Source organism: Pundamilia nyererei, unplaced genomic scaffold (assembly GCF_000239375.1).
Source record: "Pundamilia nyererei isolate P.nyererei 1_Seehausen unplaced genomic scaffold, PunNye1.0 scaffold00512, whole genome shotgun sequence".
In the NCBI taxonomy this organism is placed as follows: domain Eukaryota; kingdom Metazoa; phylum Chordata; class Actinopteri; order Cichliformes; family Cichlidae; genus Pundamilia; species Pundamilia nyererei.
In genome coordinates, this window is record NW_005187913.1 from 139751 (window position 1) to 164601 (window position 24851).

General features: G+C 45.7%; 1 protein-coding gene across 1 annotated transcript; it reads left to right on the forward strand.

Annotated features, from left to right (window-relative positions):
• The first annotated feature begins 95 nt into the window (after nt 1-95).
• On the forward strand, nt 96-24780 carry frem1a (Fras1 related extracellular matrix 1a). The gene is made up of 37 exons (XM_005754146.1): nt 96-533; nt 4220-4655; nt 6620-6714; nt 6872-7182; nt 7612-7808; nt 7895-8218; nt 8301-8409; nt 8794-8925; nt 9885-10229; nt 10324-10466; nt 10880-11076; nt 11164-11254; nt 11338-11505; nt 11593-11801; nt 12464-12557; nt 12634-12886; nt 14414-14617; nt 14698-14883; nt 14951-15147; nt 15228-15432; nt 15639-15783; nt 15871-16012; nt 16422-16617; nt 18330-18594; nt 19132-19549; nt 19808-20009; nt 20078-20222; nt 20286-20415; nt 20653-20725; nt 21616-21765; nt 21840-22042; nt 22156-22203; nt 22276-22437; nt 23362-23493; nt 23598-23713; nt 23795-23880; nt 24524-24780. The coding sequence occupies exons 2-37, from the start codon at nt 4413-4415 to the stop codon at nt 24724-24726; spliced, it is 6519 nt and encodes a 2172-aa protein (XP_005754203.1). The 5' UTR covers nt 96-533; nt 4220-4412; the 3' UTR covers nt 24727-24780.
• The last annotated feature ends 71 nt before the right edge of the window (nt 24781-24851 follow it).

The following is a 24851-nucleotide window of genomic DNA, read 5'->3' on the forward strand; positions in this document are numbered from 1 at the left end:
ATGTGGCTGAAGTGGTGGTTGTTGGCTGTCGTGGTGTCTTGTTTGACATCCCTTTACAGCATCAAGTTTGGGACAGTGCCTTTAAATTAGCACAGCCTCTCTCTGGGCTCAAACTTCAAGCAGATCCTCTGCTTCCCTGGGAAGTGCTGGAGAGGAGGATCCATCAGCTATGTGATCCTTGGAAACAAAACACCAGCTGCTTTTCCTCCTGGAGTTGTGTGGCTTTGCATGTATGATGTTATACAACTGGAACATGGTGCTGCCCCCTGCAGGTAAGCAGCAGCTACTATCCAGGTCATGTATTACCCAGAGGCACTTCTTTACATTAGTGCCCTGTGAAGCCTTTAATCTGTGCTTTCGTTCAGTAATTACAAACTACTACACACTGGCTGTCAGAGTGTTTCCACTCTGGCTGCAAGAGGAGGAAGGCGTCTCTACTTGTCTCTCGGGGGCGGAGTTTGTTACCCAGAAAGGAGCCAGATTCTTTCAATGAGGCAGTTGAGAGGAGAAGGAAGGAAGTGCCAGCTGTTCAGGTAAGAACATGTTTAAGTGGTGATCTTTGTTGGAGGACCTTGTGCTGTTGTCTTGCACGTCTTCTTCATCTCCTTTTGTTCTTGTGTGTTTTTTAGCTTCATACATCTGTCTTCATGTGTGCATGCTATTGTGCTGACATTCACCTTAAATCTGAGGACTGCACTGAGCTTGAATACAGCAGGATACGTGCTCCATATAAAACTTGTTAAAACTCGTAATTATTACTAACTGTGCATTTAAGGAGGATGATGAGCTTCAGACAACAAAACATGCTCGTGCTGTGTCCTGCATGATGTTCAGCTGTGCACAGATTCATCACTCTGAGCTCCTCTTTCTTCCTTCACTTATATGCAGTCTCTTGGACATTTTGCTGTACTCTACTCAATGGCAGTGACATGTTAGCAGCCTGTGATTTCAACAGCGTTACCTTTTTCCCCTCGTGGCTTTAAAAAGCGCTGGCTGCTGAAGGTCCCGTCATTATGTCGATGAGACGATGAGACGAAGGAATGGAGCAGTTACACATCAGCGTTGTGTGCTGGGCTTGGAAAAGAAACCAGGGAGGTCCTCATCTTATTTAAGGGATTATGAAATGCTGTTTGACCTTAAGAATATTTTATGACCTTATCGGAGACGCACCACATGTCAGCTTGTTGTGTGTCCCCCACCATCATCCGTCAGGATCACCACAGCCTGTGGTTCAGGAGTGGACAGCAGACAGAACATGTCTTGCTGATGTACTGTGTAAGGACTGTAACACAAGAGCCAAAACAGGAAGAGGATCAACCCAAAGTGCTGCAGGCAGCGTAACACTTGGACCTTTCCCAGGACTCCTGCCTCCACACTGATGCACATCAGGCACAGAGACATCCAGCTCTGTGAGAGGACTCGACACACAGACATCAGCATCATGCAGCGCCATGTAGTCCTGGACAGTTATCTGACCTGCCATGCTTTGTTTGTCCGCTCCATCTCATCCACAACACTGATGCTGAGTGATGAGCTCTGGCTGTCCAAAGGTGTTGGATAAGGTCCGTGTCCAGACTCTGTCCAGGCTGGTTCTGTAGTTTCATTATAGAGACTCTGTGCATCCACACAGAGCAAACTGCTGTCATCACGCTCCATTAGCTACTGTACCCAAACACACAGTATCTGTCTGCAGGTACAGATGTGTGCTGCATATTTACAGCTGTGTACTTGACATGCAAACACATCTTGTAGCGGCTGTCGTCGTTTTGAAAAACATTTGGAGCACAGCAGCATTTTTCCACTCCAGCACCTTTGACCTGAGCTGTGTCTGAGGAGGTCTGATCGCACGACTGCAGCCAACAAATACATCTTTTAAAAATAAACAAAAGTTCTGAACAACAGCTGTTATATACTCTGCAAAGCATTGTTCAAACTAAATGAAAACTGGAAGCTCAAAGCATGTCGGTCAGTTTGTGAAGCTCATCAATAGTTATTGTGTGCACCAGATTATAAATTGTTATGAGAGGAATTCATTACATCAGTGTGGTGAACAAAACCACAGAGAGAAGATCTCTGACCGACAACCAGGAATGACAGAGGGGCGCACTGCATCTCTAATAACAATCAATTTAACTTTATTTACACAGCGCCAAGTCACAACACAGTCGCCTCGAGGTGCTTTATATTGTAAGGTAATAATACATACAGAGAAAGCCCAACAATCATGTGACCCCCTGTGAGCAAGAACTTTGGCGACAGTGGGAAGGAAAAACTCCCTTTTAACAGGAAGAAACCTCCAGCAGGCTCAGGAGGATACTTGGGTTTCACTGAAGTTTCAGAATAAAGGTCCATCATTTACTCAACTGCTCTGTGTTGTTATACATCTGATCGGCATCATTGGAAATCTATGCTGACTGTACATGGAGAGTATTTACACAGGAGGACAGAAAGCACAGCTTTGTGCTGTCACCTCATCTTTCTACCCGGTTAAAGCACACACTGTAACTTCACACGCTTTTGCAAAACAAATGTTTCATTTTTACCTGGACCAGCGCACTTTGGGGAGCTTTTTCTCTTAAATGCGTAGTACTACATCGAGAGGTTGAGGATGAACAATCAGAAAAGCTTTCTTGAGACACACTAAAGCTCTGACCAGTGGAAATCCAGTTTTCCCACACAGCTCCCACACATGCGGGACAAGCTGCAGCATGTTCCCTGCACAGAGGGTGATTATAAGGTGCTTCGTGTGTGAGGTCTGGGACAGCTGTCCTACCTGAGGAACACGCTGAAAGAATGTGGAGGGTTGAGATCAGCTTTCAGATACTGAACAGCTCTGATCTGCATCCTCAGCCTGATCGACAGTCAGACAGGACTAAGCTGTATTGATTACTGTGGAAAAGTAACGGCTCCAGAAACGAGACAGTCTGTGTAAGCTGAACTGGGCAGCATGTGAAAACACTAACAATCTAAAGCATCCTGTAGGAATTTATTTAGCAGTTGGGTTAATGAAGCCTTTCCCACTGGAGCTGTCCTAAAGAAGTTTGGCAGGAGCAGGCGTATGTGTCCCAAACATGTCTGGAGCTGTCTCGTTGCTGTTCCCTCACTTATAATTACCAAAACCACAAACAGCTTTGTGTCGCTGGTTTCAGAAAGCGCCAGTGTGTTTACTCCAGCTTCATGCTCTTTGTTTCTGGTGCCACTGATGGAGCTACAAAGGAGTGACAGAGATAACATTCATACTGAAACATGTCCAAGGTGAAAGCTTCTATTACACCTGTTTCATTTGGAGCTGCTTGTTTGGTTTGACATGTTCATTTAGACCCAATAGTGTAAGTTTATATCAGCATCATGTTTTCAATCGTTTTCATTTGTAGAGCACATAATTACTCAGTGGGTTAGTTGGTGGGTGGGTGGGGGGTCTTTCTCGCAGGATTATTCAGGATGTGTGACCAGCAGCTTGGGGGAAATGATTATTTGAACCCTTTATAAATTAGAAAGAAATGAACAATCACTCATTTGCATCTTTAGTTTTAATGGAGAGAACATCACCCACAAACCCAAAAACACGTCATATAAAAGTTCCAATGATTTGCAGGCTGTGATTGGCTCCATTACAGATACTCCTGATCTCCACCCAGCAGCTGGAGAAAGCACATCTGTCCACAGAATGATGGTGTTTTCCCCCCCAGCCTCTCCACCACCATGGACCTGACCAAAGACTGGTCAAAGGATGTCAGGGTTGTAGATCTTGTTGGAAAGGTGACAACTGTTGGTGCAGTCATTCAGAAACAGAAGAAATGTAAAAGAACCATTAATCACTCTGGTCTGGAGCTCCTGGGAACATCTGGCCTCATGAGATGTGGATGATCATCAGAAAGATCCTCACTGAAAGAGCCTGATGCTCTGGAGGCGTCTGGGACCAGAGTCCCCAGGAACAACACTGATAACACATAAAGGCAAACGTTTCCATCATCAGTGGCTGATGCCCTGTTTGGGAATCAAACTGTCTTGAAGCAACTCACTGGAGACTCTGCAAATATTTTGGTGACTAGCTAGAAATGATATGCTCACAGCATCATGAGTGTCATCATATCCTGTTCACTTTATTTCCCATTACCATCCCACCTACAGTCTGATGGTGCCACAGAGGTCAGGGGTCATACTGACACTCTTCATGTATGAAATGCTTTGAACTGAAATCTTTTCGCTTCCTTTGCAGTTCCTGACTCATCCTCCCGCCTGGCACAAGCTCAAAGCCAGGAAGCTGAATCAGCATGCAGCCAGAGTAAAGTCCAGCAGGGATCCTTTCATTGGCTGAAGAGTTGAACTGAAGCGTTTTCCTGAAGGTGATCGTGCTCTTGTTTGCTGCAGGCCTGAAGGATCCTCGAGACGTTGGCTTGTGACTGACAGCAATGGGTTCACCTGTTCGACTCCTGGCCTGGATGTGCCTTCCTCTGCTTTTGGTTGAAATAACCTGTGCATTGCATGGTTCCCTTGTAAAAGTCAACAAGGGGTTAAAAGTGAAACGAGGCCAATCGGCCTACCTTCATGTGGAGGACTTGCAGTTCCACATTCCCCATCAGAAGGATTCGTGCAAGTTGGAGGTGGTGGTGAATGAGCCCATAACTCAGCGAGTAGGAAAACTGGTGCCTCAGGTAATAAAAGCAAAGCTGTTATTGGACGTCATGTTTCACACTAAACTTCTTATTGACCACTGAACACCCAGTTGTAGTATTTCACGTCAAAAGTGAATTTGATCCATTAGTATTTCTTTTAATTGTATAAAACAGTAATTATGACATGATGAGTGACGGAGCAGCTACTTAAACATCACAATGAAACTGTTTATATCAGCTTCTCACTCACTATTCTGGCATTCCCAATGATAATGATTATAAAATGATAATCATTTAATCATTAATTATAAACTAATTTAACATAGTCTTATAAAAGCCCAGTGACAAAACAACCATGGGACCAGTTTACCCAGTCTGGGACAGAGTTTTCTAGGCCCCAGGCTGGATCCAGGTGGGAGCTTGAAGGACAGAATCTGGTTTGTTTCATCAGATGATCTGCATGTGAGGTGAGCTGTCAGCTGATCAAACTGATCACTGGTGATGGGGTGGTGGGGGTGGGACAGGCCCTAACACAGTCAGGGTCTCTGGGAGCCTTTGTTCAGAGGCATCAAGTTCCAGCTCAGGCAGAGTTGCTACAGCATTCCAAAGGAGGCTGGGAACGCTGACTCCAAATGCAGCGTGATCCCCACAACGCTGTGACGCAACTGCCTGCTGGTGTCTGTTGAGCTAATGGAAGACACCAGAGGTGAAAGGAGCTGTCAAAAGGAGGAGTGAGGGGTGGTGGTTCCCATCTTCAAGAAGGCTGAGTGAAAGTGTGCTTCAACTATAAGATCACAATACTCGGCGTCCTTGGGAGGCTTCTTCCTCCATAGCCTGTCTCCTGATACGCAGCAGAAAATGGATGGATGGGCTCGGTCCGCTATGGCACGACTGCCGGCAGAACCCCAGACGCCACAGCAGCCTGCAGCGGGCTGCAGAGCCCACGGGCTCGTCACCGCAGCCCGCTGTGGCTTCTGCTCCGTGGCTGCTGGGTGACCCCACGTCTGTCCTCAGCTCCTACCAGGAAGGTGGCGCAGTAGCCTCTCCGGTGGTCCTCCTTGGGCTTTCACACTCTGGGGGGCCTTTGGATGTCTGGCCCCGGTCTCCTCCATATCTGCGTCATGCTCTGGGGGGCGGGGCTACAGCTTCCCACACCCTCTAGCAGATGTTACATGGAGAAACGTTTTGAACTCAAGCGCACGCACAGACTTTATCTTCCTTGGCTGCTGTTTTAAAGCACATCGTGTGCTGTCCGTGTTGCGTGCTGCTCAATAACATTCAATATTTAGTATTTACTGTTACTTACACCTGTGCAGGTTGTTGCTCTCATCTCTGTGTTGTTCTCTTTGTTCTTCTTTTAACAGGTGATCCAACAGATTTTCTCTGTTTCTCTTCCTCTCTTTCTCTGTGATTGTCCAATTTGTAATAATTTAAAATAAAGTAAATAAATAAACAATAATAATATAGCATTGCCATATTGTTCCTATTGAAAAAATAAATCTTTCCTGGTTGCCAAAGTATAGAAGAGAAAAAACTGAATGGACAGTGTTTTGATGTTATTCAGGTGTTGTTCAGACTGCCAGAGGCTGATCTCTGTTGTTGACAGACAAGTTTCACCTCCAGCCGCTCAGTGTGGTTTTCTTACACTGCAAATGTCCAGTTATAGGTCAGGTCTTAGAAAACCCCCGTTTCTATTTATTTTCTGTTTAATTAGAGATATATATAGAGATATATACTCTTTTGCCTTTGTTGAATAGTGTAAAGTTAGACAGGACACTGTGGGGAAGTAGAGGGGGAAGACCCACAGCAGTGATCTGCAGCTCAGACATGTGACATGTAGTCGCCATGACGCTGAGCTAAAGCAGCACCCAGGAAACATTTCTGAAAAGAGCCAAAAATGCTGCAAATAAACTTACTGTGAAAAACTTGAGCTGTATGATGAAACATGTTTGTTCAGTGACGATGGCTTTGACTCGTTGTACTTGGTGATTTTCACCTCACAGGTGTTTGATTGTGATTATCTGGCTGATGAAGTAAAGTACGTCCACAACGGCTGCCCATTGTTGACAGAAGACACTGTCAAGCTTCGCCTGTACAGGTAAACATCTGCTGAAGTCCTTCATGCAGGCTTTTAAAGAGACTGTATATTTCACACATGAAGAAACACATTTCTGAATCATTTCCTTTTTACAAGACTCTTTACTGGGACACAGTTTGTTATTTATCTGTGAAGGTCTGTTTTTCTTTGACATCAGATTCACAGAGACAGAGACATACATGGAGGTCTTTGCCATCCATGTAGAAATTATGGAACCTGAGTGCACCATCATTAGGTTGGGGCCAAAATCCCTGGAGGTTCCCGAGTTCTACAGCCTCTCGAATGCTGTGGATGGAAATGTGGTCTCCTTCCACTATGAAAGCAGGTCAAGCTTGGATTGTAGCATCCATCTGAATAGTCACGACACCCATCTGCCAACCCACGGGCAGCTGGTCACAGGGGAACCAGAGAAAGCCACAAGGAGAGGGGATGAGCCGGAGACTTTCATCCATTTGCGTCAGCAGCTGGGTAATCCATGACACTGGTTGAATATTAGATCCTAAAATCAAAATAAAATAACGAGGAAAAGTCATTTTTATGCTTCACTGAGAGCAGCTAGCAGTGCACGAGGCATTTCATGGACGCCCGGCCTTCATGTTCTTGTGAATACATCTAAAACATGAAATGAACATTGACCTGGACTCCAGGATGACCTGATCAGATGTTGGTGTGACTGAAGCTCACAGAATGTCGAACACACTGAATTATGTAAACGCAAAGTCATCTTCACTGAGATGTCAAATCAGTTTTAGATATACCAATTTGGAGCACCGTCCATAACAATATTTTCATTATATTTGCCTTTGGCATGGCAGCTACTTGAGGTGTCACACTGAATGTAACCAAAATCCAGATGGTGATGTTATGGTCATGGTTACGTGTCGTGTCATCATGTAGACAACAAAGCCAGAGCAACGTGTCGGTCTGAAGACTGCCTGAAGGGTCTGAAGCTGGTGAAGCTCACCAAAGTTTCCTGTGAGGACTTCCTGGTGATGGGGCTGAGGTATCAGCATACAGACCCTCCATCTCCACATGTGGATTACATTGCAGTCAGACTGGATCTGAAGGACACCAGGAGTGGCAGCATATATCAGGTAATTATACACCTTATATGTACTTCACTTTAAGTTTCCATGAATTACACATTTGATAGAAAATTCTTCTCCTGGTGTGTTTTAAGTCTGAACAGGCCTGGATCCCAGTGCAGATCACTGGTGCAATGCCCAACCAGCCTCCCACACCAGCCTACATGTCCACGTTTGTTCTGGAAGTCGACCAGTTCATCCTTACTCCGCTCTCCACTGCTACGCTGGATGCTGACGACGAAGAAACTCCCAAACAGCTTTTAGTGTTTAACGTCACGACACCTCCTCAGGACGGCTTCATCACACATCTGTCTGACCACACTCGCCCAGTCTCCTCCTTCACGTGGCTTGATCTCAATGACATGCTCATTGGATATCAGCCTGCTAACTTCTCTCATAACCAACGCAGGAATTATGAGGTCAGCACATCCAGCTTTACTGCTCTTTTTTCATGCATTATGTCTTTGTGTCCTGGTGTGTAAAGCTTCTGTTTAATTACAGGTGGAGTTTGAAGTTCATGACTTTTATTTTGAGAAGAGCCCACCACTTACTGTTCACATGTCTGTAAGGACTGCAGACACAAACGCTCCAAGGGTGTCCTGGAACATGGGTACGTCATCACTGTCACATGACCTGAGCATTCTGGTTGGTTATAACTAAAAATATAGTCAAAGGAGCATGCAAAGAAAAGCGTCTGGACTTGAAGAAGCTTCTCAGATGAGAGGTGAAACGTCTTCAAGTAACTTAAAGAAGTCCAGACGCTTTTCTTTGCAAGCTCCTTTGACTACGATGACCTGGATGACTGAGAACCTTCACAGACAACTAAAAATATAGACTGTCAGGTTATTGTTTTGGTGTTCAAGAAAACAAAGTGATGTTTGTAATTTGCTGTAAACATATAGAAAGACATTTCATCTTTCCGTCTTTGGTGCTGCTGGTGTCCTCCAGAATGACCAGTTACATGCATTTTAACCATTAACACTTTGGTTTGTAGGTCTCAGCCTGTTAGAGGGTCAGTCTCGTCCAATAACGTGGGAACAGCTTCAGATCGTGGACAACGACAACCTGGATGCCGTTCGTATCATAACTGTGGACGGCCTGCAGCATGGACAGCTAACAGTCAGAGGTGCTAACACAATTTATTTATATGGCACCAAATCACAACAACAGTCACCTCAAGGAGCTTTACACTGTAAGACAAAGACCGTACAATAATAGAGAGAAAACAGAGAAAACTCAACCATGAACAAACGTTTTGATACCAGTGGGAGGGAAAAACAGGAAGAACCAGGCTCAGGGAGGGGCGGGGCCATCTGCTGCGACGGGTTGGGGCTGAGGTGAGGAAGACGGGACAAAGACACGCTGTGGAAGAGAGCCAGAGGTTAATAATAACTAACAATTAAATACAGAGATTTGTATAAACACACAGATTGTGAAAAACAGCTGCAGCACAGTACCTGTGACACCTACAGCATGCTCTAATCGCTCTAATAGGATATTATGGTCGACAGTATCGAACGCTGCACTGAGGTCTAGCAGGACAAGCACAGAGATGAGTCCACTGTCAGAGGCCATAAGAAGATCATTTGTAACCTTCACTAAAGCTGTTTCTGTGCTGAGCTCTGAAACCTGACTGAAACTCTTCAAATAAACCATTCCTCTGCAGATGATCAGAAACTTATTTCCATGACAGAAAGTGTTGCAATGCTAACAAACGAATGGTGTCATTGTGTAGTCTCAGCTGAATCTAAATAAGAGACCTGTTCACATTTCATATGAGCCTTTGAGCTCCTCCATCACTTAAGCCGGAGAAAGTTGGTGTTCAAAAATTGTTTGATGTCATCTTTTTGTCCATTTTGTTGAAAAAATGAAATTATGGAAACATTGTTGCATTTCTTGCTTAGTCTGTCTGGAGCTGTCTGTGGGAACAGTGTTATCACCCAGCCAGTGTTTGACCCCCACAGTGGGATCTGTCCCGTGCACAGTTTCACACGTCACCATTTGGTCATATTTGCACTGACGTCTTGGTTCGGATGCTGCCTGTATCTGTATCTGTTTGACTGTAATTGTTTGATATGATTCCAGGTACAAAGGGCTTCATGTTTACTGTCAATGACATAAAAGGGGGAGTGGTCTGCTATCACCATGACGACAGTGACTCCACCAAAGACTTCATAATCTTTCGCATCACTGACGGTCATCATCAGACCCGGCACAAGTTCCCCATCAAGATCCTCCCCAAGGATGACACGCCTCCTTTTCTTATCACCAACATGCTGCTGGAGGTCCCTGAAGGCCACACAGCTCTGCTGAGAGGCTCCATCCTTCAGGCCTCTGACATGGACTCCAGTGATGACTACATCCTCTTTAACATTACCCGCCCCCCTCAGTCAGGAGAGGTTATGAAAATTCCTGGACCAGGGAAAACAGGTCAGAAAATTAATCATGTGTTTATACTTGTATCGTACCGAGCGTCTCTTTGTGTTCTAACCACGTCGTATCGTACGTACTGGTTTTAATCCAGGTTACCCTGTCAGCCACTTTTTGCAGAAGGACCTGTCTCAGTCAAAGGTTTACTATCGTCATCTTGGACATGAGGTGTCTGATGATTGGTTTGAGGTGGTACTGTCTGATTTCCATGACCCACCCAACCTATCAGAGGCTCAGGTGTGTAGCACTGTCTCACCGTAAAGATACTGTAATTTAGTTTGGATGAGGACGTACTATTGAGCGAAGCACCAGGCTGCTCTGACACAGCTCAGTCACATTTATCTATATTCCCCAAATACTAAATACTCCTCATTCTTAAGCAAACCTCTAAATGTAGCAGCAGAGAGCTTCACATCTATGGATACGTTTTTAAACGGCTCTTGGCTAAACAGGTGGACACAGTGAAATCTCGTTTCCTTGTAAAGTTCATGAAAAAAGAAGCTGAAACTCTTCCCTTTGTCTTTGATTTCACATGATGTCCAGGAACACAGCCCAGAGTGCCCCACACAACGTGCACTGGCAGCACATGGGGCGCATACATAACCTATCTCGTCAGATTCTTTGTTGTTTATTTGCTTGTTTGTTTGGAGGTGGTGATGGTGCACGTGGAGCCGGTTCCCGACAAACCTCCTAAAGAGGTTCCAGGTTCCAGTCGGAGTCTTGTGCTCAAAGAAACGGACGTAGTCCACATCACACGGCAGCAGCTCCACTTTGTAGACCAGCAGTCAGCTGACAAAGAGCTCACGTTTACTGTGACTACTCCACCTTTTTACTCTCGTCCCCACAGGTGAGTCGCCTCAGCTTCACAAACCTGCTGTGGGGAAATGTTCGGTCTGAATTTTTGCTGTCTTTGTGGTGTCGTCTTACTGAGCAGCAATCCGGACGCGGGGAGGCTGTTTCTGGTCGACAGCATACCCAAATTTACCAAAGACGCCAGCGCGCCAATGCTGAGGGTCTTCACTCAGGTAAACCTTTATTTCTTAGTCAGGTAGATGTTGCAAGCACATATGTGGTCTGGCTCAAAACTCTGGTTCCTTCCTGTTTGCAGCATGCAGTAAACTTCATGAAAGTAGCCTACATGCCTCCTATCATGGACATCGGCCCGCACCCCCAGCAAGTCCAGTTTGTTCTCTCTGTAACCAACCATCGAGGTAAAACAGTCACTGGGATCTGCTTTAACATCACTGTAGAGCCGGTGGACAACCAGCCGCCACAGGTGGAAAAGAAAACGATCACATTCGTATCTTTTATCACATGCAGCAATGTGAATGCATAAAATAAACGTGATTACATTCTCCTTCAGGTTGTTTCCAAGCCTCTGACCGTAGATGAGGGAGGGGAGTGCAGGCTTGGCCCTGAACACTTGCTGCTGTCGGATGAAGACTCTTCAGAAGAAGCTCTGCGGGTGGAGCTGCAGAGGGAACCCCAGCATGGGGCTCTGCATCTCAGTGGCCTCCTGATGAAACCAGGGCAAAGCTTCACTCTGCAAGATCTGCAAAGCCACAACGTTCGGTCAGACGATCTTAGTTCTGTTTGCCGCTGACGATTTAAAATGCTTTGCATGTCTCTTGCATGTATAGGAACGATTGGGATTACATCTTCCTACACTGCGTTCTGGAGCTTGCACATATAATCTTCTTATACAGCCGATCACCTCTGTCTGCAGTTTTTCATTTGCACTGCCAGCTTTTGCAGAAACAGTTTATTCCTTTCTCAGGATCATGCAGTCATGTGCTTGTCTTAATGGAGCATCCATGCAGCATCCCAGTATCTGGAGTTTCCAATCTTATCTTGCTACCATAAAGCATCTAAAGTAACCTGGTGTAGCTGCTGCTGGATAGTGACAACAGGAGCCTCTGTGAGCACAAGGTGTCCTTTTAAGGTGCTGGTGCTCAGGACTCTGCATGATTAATGAAATGTTCCATCATTTCCTCAACAAACACAATCAATACAAACCAGGCTTATTGTATAATAGCAGTATTTGTACTTGCTGTTGACTCATTGGTTCATTTTTAGGATCTTAAATTGTCTTCGCTCTCGCTCGCTTCTGTTTTTACTGTTGTTCTTCCTCAGTCACCGTCCTCTTCACCCTCTCTGTAGGTGATTACTTTAAACATCTGATTCCATGTTAAGATGACACATCCAAGTCATATCTGTGTTCATCTGCCATATAGGTACAGTCATGACAGCTCAGAAACTACACAGGACAACATTGAATTCACTGCAACAGACGGGACCAGCTCAGTCATTTTTGTTTTGCAAGTGATGGTAATTAAAGAAATGCCCAACATCCAACACAAAACAGAGAGTTTGCACTTGCTTCACCCTCTTTGTCCATTTCCAGGTGAAGCCCATCAATGATGAGGTCCCAGTAGTCGGTGCAGGTTTGAAAGCAGGTCTCAGCTGTGCAGAGGGGCAGGAAATAGTCCTCACCGCAGAGTACATCTATGCCACTGATAGAGACAGCGACAACAGCAGCCTGTCCTTCCTAATTGTGCAGCAGCCGCATCACGGTGTGGTGCTGAGAGAAGGTGCAGCGGTGGATCGCTTCATCCAGGCAGACATCACCGCAGGGATCGTCACATATAAACACACAGGTGCAAACAGAGAAAGAGTCGTATACCTATTATAGATATATGCAAGTCATTAGTGTGATGGCTGATGCTGTTGGATGGATGGTAACAGTAACATCATCAGGAATCTCATGTGACTGATGGTCTTAGAAGCATATTTTAAGACCAGTTTCTCTCATTGAACGCTTGGTAACATCAACGTTTTCTGTGATTGGATATGACCTGGTCTCATTCTGCTCCTTTTAGAAACCACAGTCATGGGTAACAAACATGTAACCTCAGGATGTGCCTGTCAGCCATCGGTACTCACAGTCTGGAAATTTCAGTAGCACACATGTCACCTCGTGTCATCCGGTTCACCTGCCTCTCAAACACTGTCATAATGATGTAAAGCCCCGACAAAAGCTGGGACGCTGAATAAGACACAAGTAAAATATTGCAATGATGTGTAAATCAGACAAACACACATTTATTTCAAATATATGAAACACATTGAAAATATGAGAAATGTATTTAATTCAATGAAAGAAATGAATCTTTCCTTGTAGCAGCAGTTGATGCACGTCTGGAGACCCGGTGCTGAACTCTTGTTGTCCTCATGTCGAGGACAGTCCAGAGCTCTTCTTTGTCATGTTTGTTTCAGCATTGATCAGAGCTGATGTTTGGTCTCGTCTTTGGATCACAAATTTCTTCAGATTTTCAAAATCTTTTGACGACATCCTCCTGCGACCCAGGCTGTTAGTTTATGTTCCCTGTCTGTGTCTTTTGACCTATGTGAGCTACCTGCTAAAACAATGATGTTTCATGTGGCCTCCAAAGAGGCAGAAATCACAAAAAAGTTCACCTGAAAGAGACTTTTTCCTTTCTCAGAAGGATATTATGCAGATGATGGTGGTGAGGAGGACCCGACGTGCAGACACTCGGAGGCGGAAAGTAAACTTAGATTTATTGTTAGTATTAAATCCGGTTCTTTGTGTTCTTTACGGCAAAGACAGACACGGCTCAAAGTGGCAAAACTGAGAATACAAACAAACTAAGCAGACAGAACACACAGAGTGGACATCCCAACACAGAGGAACACACAGGGCTTAAATACACAGCAAATCAGGACAAACGAGACAGGGGAAGCAAAACCTGATACAATAACCTGAGACACAGAAAGTAAAACAGGAAACATAACGGAGACGCGGACTTGACAAGGGGATACAGCAGAAACCAAAAGACCAGAAAAGATCAGTAATATCAAAATCAACATGAATAATGTAAAAACTCCGGGTGGCATCCCCAGGTCTGCTCACATCAGGGGCTATTACAATAAACAGGAAGCATGCAGACTGAGACACAGAACAGGAAACCAGAAACTATCACTGACAAAGAATAATCCGAAGAGTCTCAGTGGAAGCAGAAAATACTGCGTCACCCTCGACTGATTCCCGTCTGTGGTCTCCCACCAAGCTGTCAAATTATCAGTTCACATGTTATAAATGTTACTGAGGTGTGACAGAGACGCAGCTGCTCCTCTAACGGTTCTTATCACGTTTGTGGTTTTAGAAGTAGAGATCGGACTCGCTCCTCGCCATGACACCGTCACCTTTGTCATTTCTGACGGAGAGACGGAGACGCTGGCTTTATGCTGCAGTGGAGGGAGTCCTGTCAGGACCAGCAGCACCGCTCACCTGAGGCAGACGCTACCCGTGTACGACCTGCAGATCACCGTGTTTCCTGTTGACAGCCAACCACCTACGCTAGAAACACGTGAGCGTCTCACCTTTAGTCACTCAGGGAAAAGCAAAATGTACTTTGTTGATATCGACGCCCTGTTTGCTTGTTGGTAGCAGACATCTTTAAAGTGAATGAAGGTGGGACGGCCCCCATTACTGCGGCTCACCTGAAAGCCTCCGACGTGGACACAGTGCTGGACGAGCTGGTCATCAGCCTGACCTCCCCGCCTCAGTTTGGCTACATTGAAAATGTCCTCCCCAGTCCGGGATTTGAGAAAAGCAACACAGGAGTGAGCACAGGTGAGCGTCTCGCTGTACGTGACCACAGAGTCAGTATTTGATGTTTATTTCAACCGCTTTCTCTCAGCTTCTTTTTCATACAAGGACATCACTGAGGGTCATGTCAACTATGTGCAGTCCAGACATCAGAGGGTGGAGCCAACAGCTGACCACCTGATGCTCTGTGTGTCAGACGGCAAACACAGCTCCGCCCACGTCTCTTTCTACATCATTATAAACCCCACAAATGATGAAGTGCCAGAGCTGGTGGCTCACAACATCACGGTAAGTTTTTATCAACTCTTGTTGATCATAGTACTCATGACTGTTCGTTGAACATGGTCATCACGTCCGTTTATGTAAAGGTACACGAAGGACAAATGAAGCGGCTAGACTCGTCTGTCTTGCATGCGACGGATCTGGACATCCCCAAGAACGTGCTGCTCTTTAGCGTGGCCACACCCCCTCGACACGGCAGCATCATCGCCCACAGCAGTGGAGAGCGAGAGAAACGAGAGGCCCAGCATCAGCTTCCTGTGGTTGCCTTTACTGTGGAGGATCTTATAAATGGTATGTTTTACATGTTAAAGCTTCAGTTATGACTGAAATAGTTTACAAATGTTTTACATTACTACAGATGATCCAAACAACATGAAAGATATTTAAATAAACTCATGTTACCGAATACAAACCCACTAATGTGCACATTTGATTAAAAATGAATAATTTAAATAAATGAACTGAGTCAAAACAACGTGCTCGTCACTGTCCAACAGCTGTGGGTGTGGTGTACGTGCACGACGACTCTGAGAGTGTGGAGGATAGTTTCACCATCCAGCTGACTGACGGACGGCACCACGTCCTGAAACAGGTGACGGTTAAAGTGCTGCAGGTGAACGACGAGAAGCCCCAGCTTACCAGGTTGGACCAACATTTCCTCCTTTAAAGTCGGTGCAGCATCGATTGTGCAAAACAAAGTGAACGTTGTACCGAGCTTGTGTCCTTCAGGAACGCCGGCCTAGACGTGGATCCAGGTGACAGCAGACTGATATCCAGCGCGTCACTGTTCGCACAGGACCGTGATACCCCTCCTTCAGAGCTCATGTACATGTTTGAAAGTGTTCCAACCCAAGGACTGCTTCAGCTTAAAGTTAGTGCAGTATCATTTTATCATATATACACAATATATCAGTTTGTTTGGTGGAAGAAGAGATTAAATTTATACACAATAAGTCTGAAGCAACTTAAACATCGAGAGCCTCTGATGTGCAGCACCATCCACGTGCAGCACGTTTTAATTTAACAGGTGCTTTTGTCTCTGAGACACAAACGATGGTGATGTTAAAAGTCTGCAGCACTTATTATACTGCTGTAAATCACAAGGATAAGGGCAACTGGGACGTTGTTCTCCTTGCCAACTCTGTTTTTGCACTTTTATTCTTTTCCTTTAAGTCCATGTTGTTTCTTTACATCTGCATCTTAAGACTCAAGGGTGACCGACCATTACTCCCTTACCAAGGAATTTGCTGTGTTCCTAACTATGTCTCATCTGATCTCAGGAGAATCAGGGCTGGGTCACACTGGCTGCTGGGAAGAACTGCACCCAAGAAATGGTCGACATGAACCTTCTACGTTATGTAAACACAGGCCGTCGGGCTGCTCAAAGTCAGGATTTCTTTGTCTTCCATTTGCTGGATGGAAAGAATCAGTCACCCTCACAGCACTTCCAGATCTCCATCAAAGACCAAGACAAAGGTATCGCAGCTTCATTTAACTTGTGTAGGTTCCTGATCAATGACGAACGTTCATCCTGCTCAGTGTCGGTAAGCAGAATTCATACCAACTATAATATTTTAAAACACTGATGTGGGAGATAAGAGTCAGCAAATCTACTGACAACTGCAAAAGATCTGAGAGACTGAGACTGAATCATTTTGAACAAATAACAAAAATGTTCTAAAATAGCAGGAATCTTGGAATATTCGAGTCAACTACACACACACACACACACACACACACACACACACACACACACACACACACACACACTTTATGTGCTGGACACACCCTACACCTGGGGTCTTGCCTGGTGTGATGGACCCCAGCCTCTATGGATCTTGTACTCAGAGCTTGTTCTTGTGCTGCCGTGATTAGTGCCTCTGTGCTTGCTTCAGTCCAGCTTTGTCCAGCCACTGGGATCCAAACACAGGACAGAGGGGGCAAAGAGAAACACGAGGGCCAAGGGATCAAAACCCAGGAACCATAGAAATAAATCACAAAGAACTGAAAACGCTGGGTCGAAATGACCCAGACCTGTGACAGTCTATATGTCAGCATCTCCTCCTTTGGCCAGCTTATTATGCCAGCAGGGTATGTGGTCACGGGCAGGGCGTAGGTGTTGATAGCCTGTGCAGAACAGCAGTGGGGACAGAGCTTCTCCCTGGCACAACACTTGATGGTTTCACATTCCCACTGAGTTCCTGATGAAGCCTCTGAGGGTCCTGTTGATCTTGTAGAGCTTTGGGATCCCAGGATCCAGGTGTGAGTCATAGACTTTATTTCAGTCAAATCAGCAGTGCACAGGTTGGTCAGTCTGGTCAGGCTGCTCAGTCTACCAGTAACAGGGGTTTCACTCCTCAGGTATTCTTGCCCCTTTCTGTGCCCCACTCATGTCTTGACCCATGTGCCTGTTCGTCTTAGCCGCTATGATGCCTGACAGGAGCTTCCACGTGGTACTGAGGCAGGTTATGGGCCAATAGGATGTCTGCCAGGGTGATGGTTACGGGACCCTGCATAGGAAGGTTGCTGTGGTCTGCTATTAGATCCATTAGCCACTGAGCATTGCTGCTGTGTCTTCTCCTGTTTGCTCTTCCGGTATTGCTCTGTCTCCAGGCTTGGTGTTCTCATCTTCCTCCCCTGCCACTGAGGTTATACCATGGATGGATGTTTCCTTGGAGTGTAGCTGGGTTATTCTCCTGCCTTCTATCTCTCTGGTATACCTCTTCAAATGGCAGTTTCCAATGTCTCGATGCTGGCAGCTTGCTGTGCTTCTTAGGCACCCCTTTCTTCCTCACACCCTTTAGCCGGTAGTTGGCTAACGTCCCTCCGTGCTACCTTCACTTTAGCTGATGGCCTGTAGTCTCCATGGAGGACACTGCTCCTTGTTGCTGTTCATCTTGCAGCCAAGCATCAGCGTGATCTCTGCTGCTGGTGTAGATCAGCTGGTTGGTTTCAGTGATGGTCACAGCAGGGATTGTAAGTGATGCTGCATTCATATCGTCTAGTAAACCTGCTGAGAGTACTTGATGTAGTCTTGGTGACCGGCAACGATACCTAATACACCCATAGCATACAGCCACCTAATCTCAGTCCAACAAAACAATATTTTAGTCATTTGTGTAATAAATGCAAATCTGAAGAGAGGAAGTGTCTGCAGTGAAGTCACACCGTGTACTTTGTCTTTTTAGGAAACATCGTCATCTTTGTGAACCCAGCGAACGTCAGCCGTGGAGATCGCATCGTTCTCACCACCCATGTGCTGCAGGCCACAGATGGCACAGACCAGCCAGAGGAGCTTCTGTACGTCATCACCAGCCCACCTGCTCATGGACACATAGAGTACATGAAACATCCTGGCATCATCATTTCTACCTTCAGCCAGATGGACATAGCAGCCAACCTGGTGGCTTATGTTCACGATAACAGAGCCAGCACGCCCAAAGAAACTTTCCAGTGAGTCTGAAACGCTGTCTGAGATCAAGGAAAGCTCTTTCAAACGATGCTTCGTATTTAACTTTGACCTGCAGCTTTTCTTAATGAGACAGACCTTTCAAGATCCCATTTCAGTGGGATTCACTCAGTTATTGGTTGTTAGACTAATAACCCAAACTGGTGGAGAATCAAACAGCACATGGGTCACCACCACCTCCACCCTTAAACCTGGTTCTGTTGGAGGTTTCTTCCTGTTAAAAGGGAGTTTTTCCTTCTCACTGTTGCCAAAGCACTTGCTCATAGGGGCTCATATGATTGTTGGTGTTTCCACTGCTTTCACTATATTATTGTAGGGTCTACCTTACAATATAAAGCGCCCTGAGGGAACTGTTATTGTGATTAGGCACCATATAAATAATGTTACATTGATTTGAGCTGAATCGAATTAAACTGTCTGGTGAAAGCTAACCTCAAAAGTAAATTAGCGACTGATGTACTGTAGTCATCACTTTGATCACATTACACCTAACAACCAGTCCTTTGCATTTCTTTTGACAGGTTTATTGTGAGCAATGGTAAAACTAGCGTAAATGGCAGCTTTGAGATCGGGGTGGAAACGGTGGATCGTATCTTACCATCTCTGTCCTCCAACAAAGTCCTCACGGTGCCCCAGGGATCGTCCATTATCCTGGGTCCAGACTACCTGTCTCTGTCAGACCCCGACACTCCTCCCAGCACCCTGACCTTTGTCCTTTCACAGCCTCCACAGTACGGCAGACTAGTTTTAGCTGGTGAACCACTGAGCACAGGCTCTAATTTCACCCAGAGAGACATAGAGGAGCTGGAGGTGGCATATCAACACGACGGGGGGCCGTCACAGATAGACCGATTCTCCTTCACTGGCTCAGACAGCACTAATCGAGGGTTCCTGCTGGACGGGCAGTTACACAGAGAGCCTGTTTTCTTCATATTTCAGGTAGGTTATAAGGGCTGGCTTTACCTGTGACAGATACTGTGGTGGTGCCATAATTGTGTTGGAAACATGTGCTCTAGTTAAGACAAACAAACACTGGTTAGCTGTTTTATCCACACAGTGCTAAACCACTTTTGTGGTCATTATTGAAAGCTGTGCACAGAAGGAGAGGGACGTGGACACTGCACAGACAACTGCACAGTAGAAATGTACTAACGCTGTGCCATCTCTAGTACAACATCAAGCTGTGTCTAATTTCAGATCAGGCCTTTGGATAAGTCGCCTCCTGAGGTTGTGAAAGTGCTTCCCCTTTGGAAAGCAGAGCCTTTAGCTGATGGCCGATACGGCATCTTCCTGTCATCCCAAGAACTGAAGGCTCGAGACAGCAACAGCAGAGAAGAAGAGCTCATATTCTGCATAGTTCGTCCACCACACTTTGGTTTCCTGGAAAACATTACCACAGGTAAGGACGATGTTTACACTTTAACTTTGAACCAGAAACCTTAGCCTCATCCTTCTTACTTTGTGCAGGGGGTTTTGTGCCACAGCGCTTCTTGCAGATGGAGCTAAAGAAGAGATCTATTGTGTACATCATCAGTCTGGACACGGAGTCTGTCTCAGACAGCCTGGAGTTCACAGTGTCCGACCTGCTGGGGAACACAGGGCCTCGTCACCTGTAAGAACAATACTTTAAATAAACAGTGCAGAGTTTGTCCTGTATTAACTTTGTTCTTTGCAGACTCGAGTTCAGGTGGTCCAGGGTGGAGCTGCTGCAGACCGAGACGTCAGCCTGTGAGGAGCAGGGAACGATCTCACTGGACATCGTTCGTCGGGGGAATTTGGCCGTATCGTCATATATTTCTGTCAAGGTTTGCACGTCATTCGTTACTGAAACTGAGGCGTAGTTATGATTTCTCTTATTCTAACAATGGTTAACTAAGACGTGTTATACGTATAGTTTCCACTATCAGGTGACTGTTGTTGTGAACTGGCTCTACACAAATATGACTGAGGTGAAAAGAGATTTGTGATAACTCAGCTACAGGACATTTAGCTTGTATGCAGATTGATGAACATGTGGTTCTGCAACTTGTGTCTTTATTTAGGTAAATGAGGTCACTGCAACAGCTGGAAAGGACTTCCTCACAAACCCATCTGCACTCGTCCAGTTTGATCCAGGTATGTGTTTGATAGTAGAGACAGAAGGTCTGTCTGCAGGGTCAGGCTAAAAGTCCCCGTTTATGGAGCAGAGTTTGAGTCCAGGCAATGAAAGAAGGTCATTAAAGTTCAGTGAGGATCTGTGTCAGTGTCTTTCACACTGGACGTTTGATGATAAGTGGCTGGAGGCAGCAGGCTCTCTCTGTGCACGTGTGGGCTTCCTCCGGATATACCGTCTTTCACCCACAGTCTAAAGACGAGCTTGGATCCAGTCACGTGAAAAGAACCAGTTAAACAAACATGAAAAACTAGAAATATAAATACTGAAAACTGAAAACACAGAAGTGGAAGATGAGTCACGCTAATCGTCCAAAGAAAAGGACAAACCTCAGGTCCCTATCAGACACACCCTGATGATGACGTTCTTCTAATTGTGTTGTGACTGAATTTCTTATTATTACAGCAACAGCTTAGTGCGACGTGTTAACGGTCCTCCTCAGAGTTTTGAATGAAAGCCTCGTAGAGAAGCGGTTCCCAGTAGTTTCATGTTCCTCTGGCTGCCTGTTTGTTCCCCTTATTAGTTCCACTTGTGCTACAATCAGCTGATTTCGGTTTATGTGCTGGAGGAAGAAAACAGTTTTTGTGGATTGTGTTAAAGCATAATGCAGATGTTTCCTCTTTCCTGGATGCACTTTAACATCGTGCGTTCATCCTTTTGAGCAATAAAACAAATATAATGTCTGTAACAATGTTTCTAAATCCTTCACCTAAAACAGTTTAGGAAGCTTAGGAAGTGCAGCTTCTACACTCAGTCCCTGGTTACGTTTTCTACTGTGAATGAATGATTAAATGTCTCTGTGTAAACACTGTGATGGACTGTGCACACACACACACACACACACTGTGTGTAGGAGTGTCAAAGCGAAGGTGGCAAACTGAGATTATCCAAGATCACCTCGAGGAGGCTGACGAGACTTTTGAAGTGCTGCTGGTCTCTCCTGAAAGCACCGTCATTGGCAGCACCAACAAAGCTACGCTCACCATCAGAGATTCAGCAGGAGGTAAAAATGATTATTTTGCCACACATGATGGCATTTGAGGATACACTTATCTTACCCCCGAACTAAAACCACAGGGCAGTGCAGGCTAGACCAGAATCAGGAGGCTCCTGTTCTTGGAGGACAGGAGATTCAGGCCAACACGTACCCTCAGCATGGATCCATACACCTCGAGAAACTTCCTCTTGGGACAGACTCGATCATCTGGACCCGTGGAGACAGCATCTCCAGGCCAGGAGTCCCCAAAAAGAAACTCAGAGTCAGAGGCAATGCAAAGTCAGTAAGTACATCCTGTAAGCTCTGCTGTTTGAATGTATTATATATGAAATCGCTGCAGTTGAATCTTTCTGCAGTGGCGCGTGGGTAAACTGCTGCTCTGGGTTTTTCTTTCAGATTGCACCGTCATCAGTTTTTCACAATGGAACAGACACCGTTTACACAGTAGGTAGCACTCCCCACTCCTACCAATGAGACTTCTGAAAGTTTTCACTTCTATTGCTTCTTCAATTTCAGTATCACGGCATCATCCAAATGCAAGTAGAAGACGACACCTCACCATCCAGGAAGGGCAGAAAGGCAAACATCCAGGTGGTTAGCAGGGGGGCACAACAGCATCGGTCCCACCCTCACAGAAACATCTTAAAACCTCAGAAAGCTGGCGTGGCGAAGGGACATGTGAGTACCAGCGGGTTTTCTTCCCCCTCGAACTCCATCAGCTCGGCTTTTAGGAACGCTGAATCGTTTTGTTTTGCTTGTATATCTGTTTAAAAGAAAAGGAACCAATCTGCTCATGCTGCTGCAAACTCACACTTCAATCTCCACCAAGCACTTCAGCTGGAGAACAGCTGCTCACACTCACATGTTGTTACGGCCGCTGGACCTGAAAGCACACACAGAAGTGTAACACAGAGCGAGTCGTTTATTAGGCTGAATACACGAACGCAAAACAAGGCAAAGCAACTTTGAAAACATCCTGAAACTGGACGTAACATGAAGCGAGATGGACAGACGATGTGAAATACACAGGAGGGTAATGAGGGAAGTGGAAACGCTGGGGAAACACAGCTGACACAAACCTGACGCCACACAGGAAGCAAAACTAAACACACTGAACAGGGAAACACAAGACTTTCAAAATAAAAAAGGAAACCTGGAGAGACGACACCACGAGCTTGACAAACATGAAACACATGACAGACTGCAGAGACACAAGCACAAGTTAAACACAGAGGACAGCAAAAGAAAACAAGGAAACATAGAAGAAACAAAATAGATTAAAACTCAACGAACCCCAAACTAAAAAATAATAAGAATTAAAAAATCCAAAATAAACTCAAAATGCTGGGTCACAGACGCAGACATATATGCTCTATAAAGTCCAGGCAAGCTGCAGCACTGAGTCATGTAGAGCACAGTAGAGTTTACCTTCTTGTCGTTCAGGTGTGTGCACCTTTGGCGTAGCATGATGTGCTAGCAACACGGTGGTAGCTCTGTTGCTAGTGCACATACTGGACCTTCTGTTGCTCCACGCACTGTGAAGTACGTTGCATATTATTGTGGAGCAGCACTATAATCTGTGTGAATGTTTGTGGGTCACAGACTACAGCTGGCAACCCCGTCCACAAACCCTGTGTGCCAGGACTTAGAGGCCTCCTTCATTTTAACCAAGCTACCAACGAGCTCTTTCACTGCAACGGTGTCTCCTGGAAAGCCTGGGCACCAACTGATCAGGTACTACAGCTTCACAACACCAACACAAGCCATGCACATTAACCTGTGACAACACGTGGAAACTGAAAAGCTGCAGATCTAAAATCATCTTTCCTGTTGAACAGATGGTGAGTGCTCAGATGTGTCCTCAGGGCTCCACCTTTCATGGTGGTTATTGCTACACCCTCAGTACGGAACACAAGCTGCCATGGAGTGAAGCAAACAGGGCCTGCAGGGAAAGGTACAGTTGTGTGTTCCCACAAACACGTTATGCATTACAAACACAATGAGCATGAGTGCTTCTTTTTCCTCCTAACGGCAGGTTTAGAGGAACACTGGCCAGTGTTGCGTCTCAAGCTGACATGGACTGGCTGTGGGACTTTGGTGGAAGGAAGCCTTTCTGGATCGGTACGTGTCCTGTTTTTACATGTGTGAGTAAATGCAACGGTGTCATTGGTGTCGGCTCCTCATTCGCTTGTAATGCATTCTAAATAAAAAATCACTCACTGTGTAAAAATGGACTTTCAGTTTAGTTTAATATGTAAAGTTTAAAGTGCGCTGGACACAAAGTAACTACAACCTCCACCTCATGTGACTGGAACATTCGTTAAGTTTAACGAAACATTTTTGCATCCAGTGCAAAGAATTCTAATGTGTTTAAAAAATATAATCATAGTATGTAAATAAGTAGTGAATTCAATACCAACAGCGTTGCTAGAACATTATTTTCTAACATCTGGTCTCCAAAGTATTGATTCGTTTTATTGAGGCAGAAGGTTTTGATTTTGCTCCCTGCCTGTTCTCTCCATCCTTACATGGATTCAATCCCGGTACTCCTGCTCTAGTCGTCCAGAGACGGGGTGCTGGTTTAGTTCAGTGGGCTGAGCGATCCACCGTGTGCAGCTGCTCACCCACCGAGCTAAACCCGACGCTGCACATCTGTATGTTGTGTTTGCAGGGAGCCGTCTAGCCCAGGGCCAGAGCCCCACACGGTTCTGTCCGTGCATTTTTTATGCAGAATGTAACGAGCTCATCTTCTCTGTTGCGCCAGGTCTGAACGACAGGGAGGGCCGAGGACGCTGGGAGTGGGCCGGAGGCGAGCCGGTCGGCTACACCAACTGGAGAAAAATGCCTCTTCAGCCAAAAAAGAAAGAAAGCAGAAAGTGTGTTCTGGTTTGGAGGAGGGCAAAGTGGCAAATCAGGGAGTGTAAGACGAGCAGAGGTCATCGCTTTGTCTGCTCGGTTAAAATCTGAGTTCAGCACCGTCCAGTCCAGCGCGGTCCGGCAGCAGTGAGCTGCCACTGTGCGTGACAGGCGTCGCAGGGCGAGACGGACATCAGGACATTAGACTGCAATTAATGGCAAATAATAATCAGTGT

Coding starts and splice junctions, on each gene's coding strand:
- frem1a (XM_005754146.1), top strand. CDS start 4,413: ATGGGTTCACCTGTTCGACTCCTGGCCTGGATGTGCCTTCCTCTGCTT. Junction 8,219..8,300: donor ACCAACGCAGGAATTATGAG/GTCAGCACATCC, acceptor GTTTAATTACAG/GTGGAGTTTGAAGTTCATGA. Junction 11,506..11,592: donor TGGACAACCAGCCGCCACAG/GTGGAAAAGAAA, acceptor ATTCTCCTTCAG/GTTGTTTCCAAGCCTCTGAC.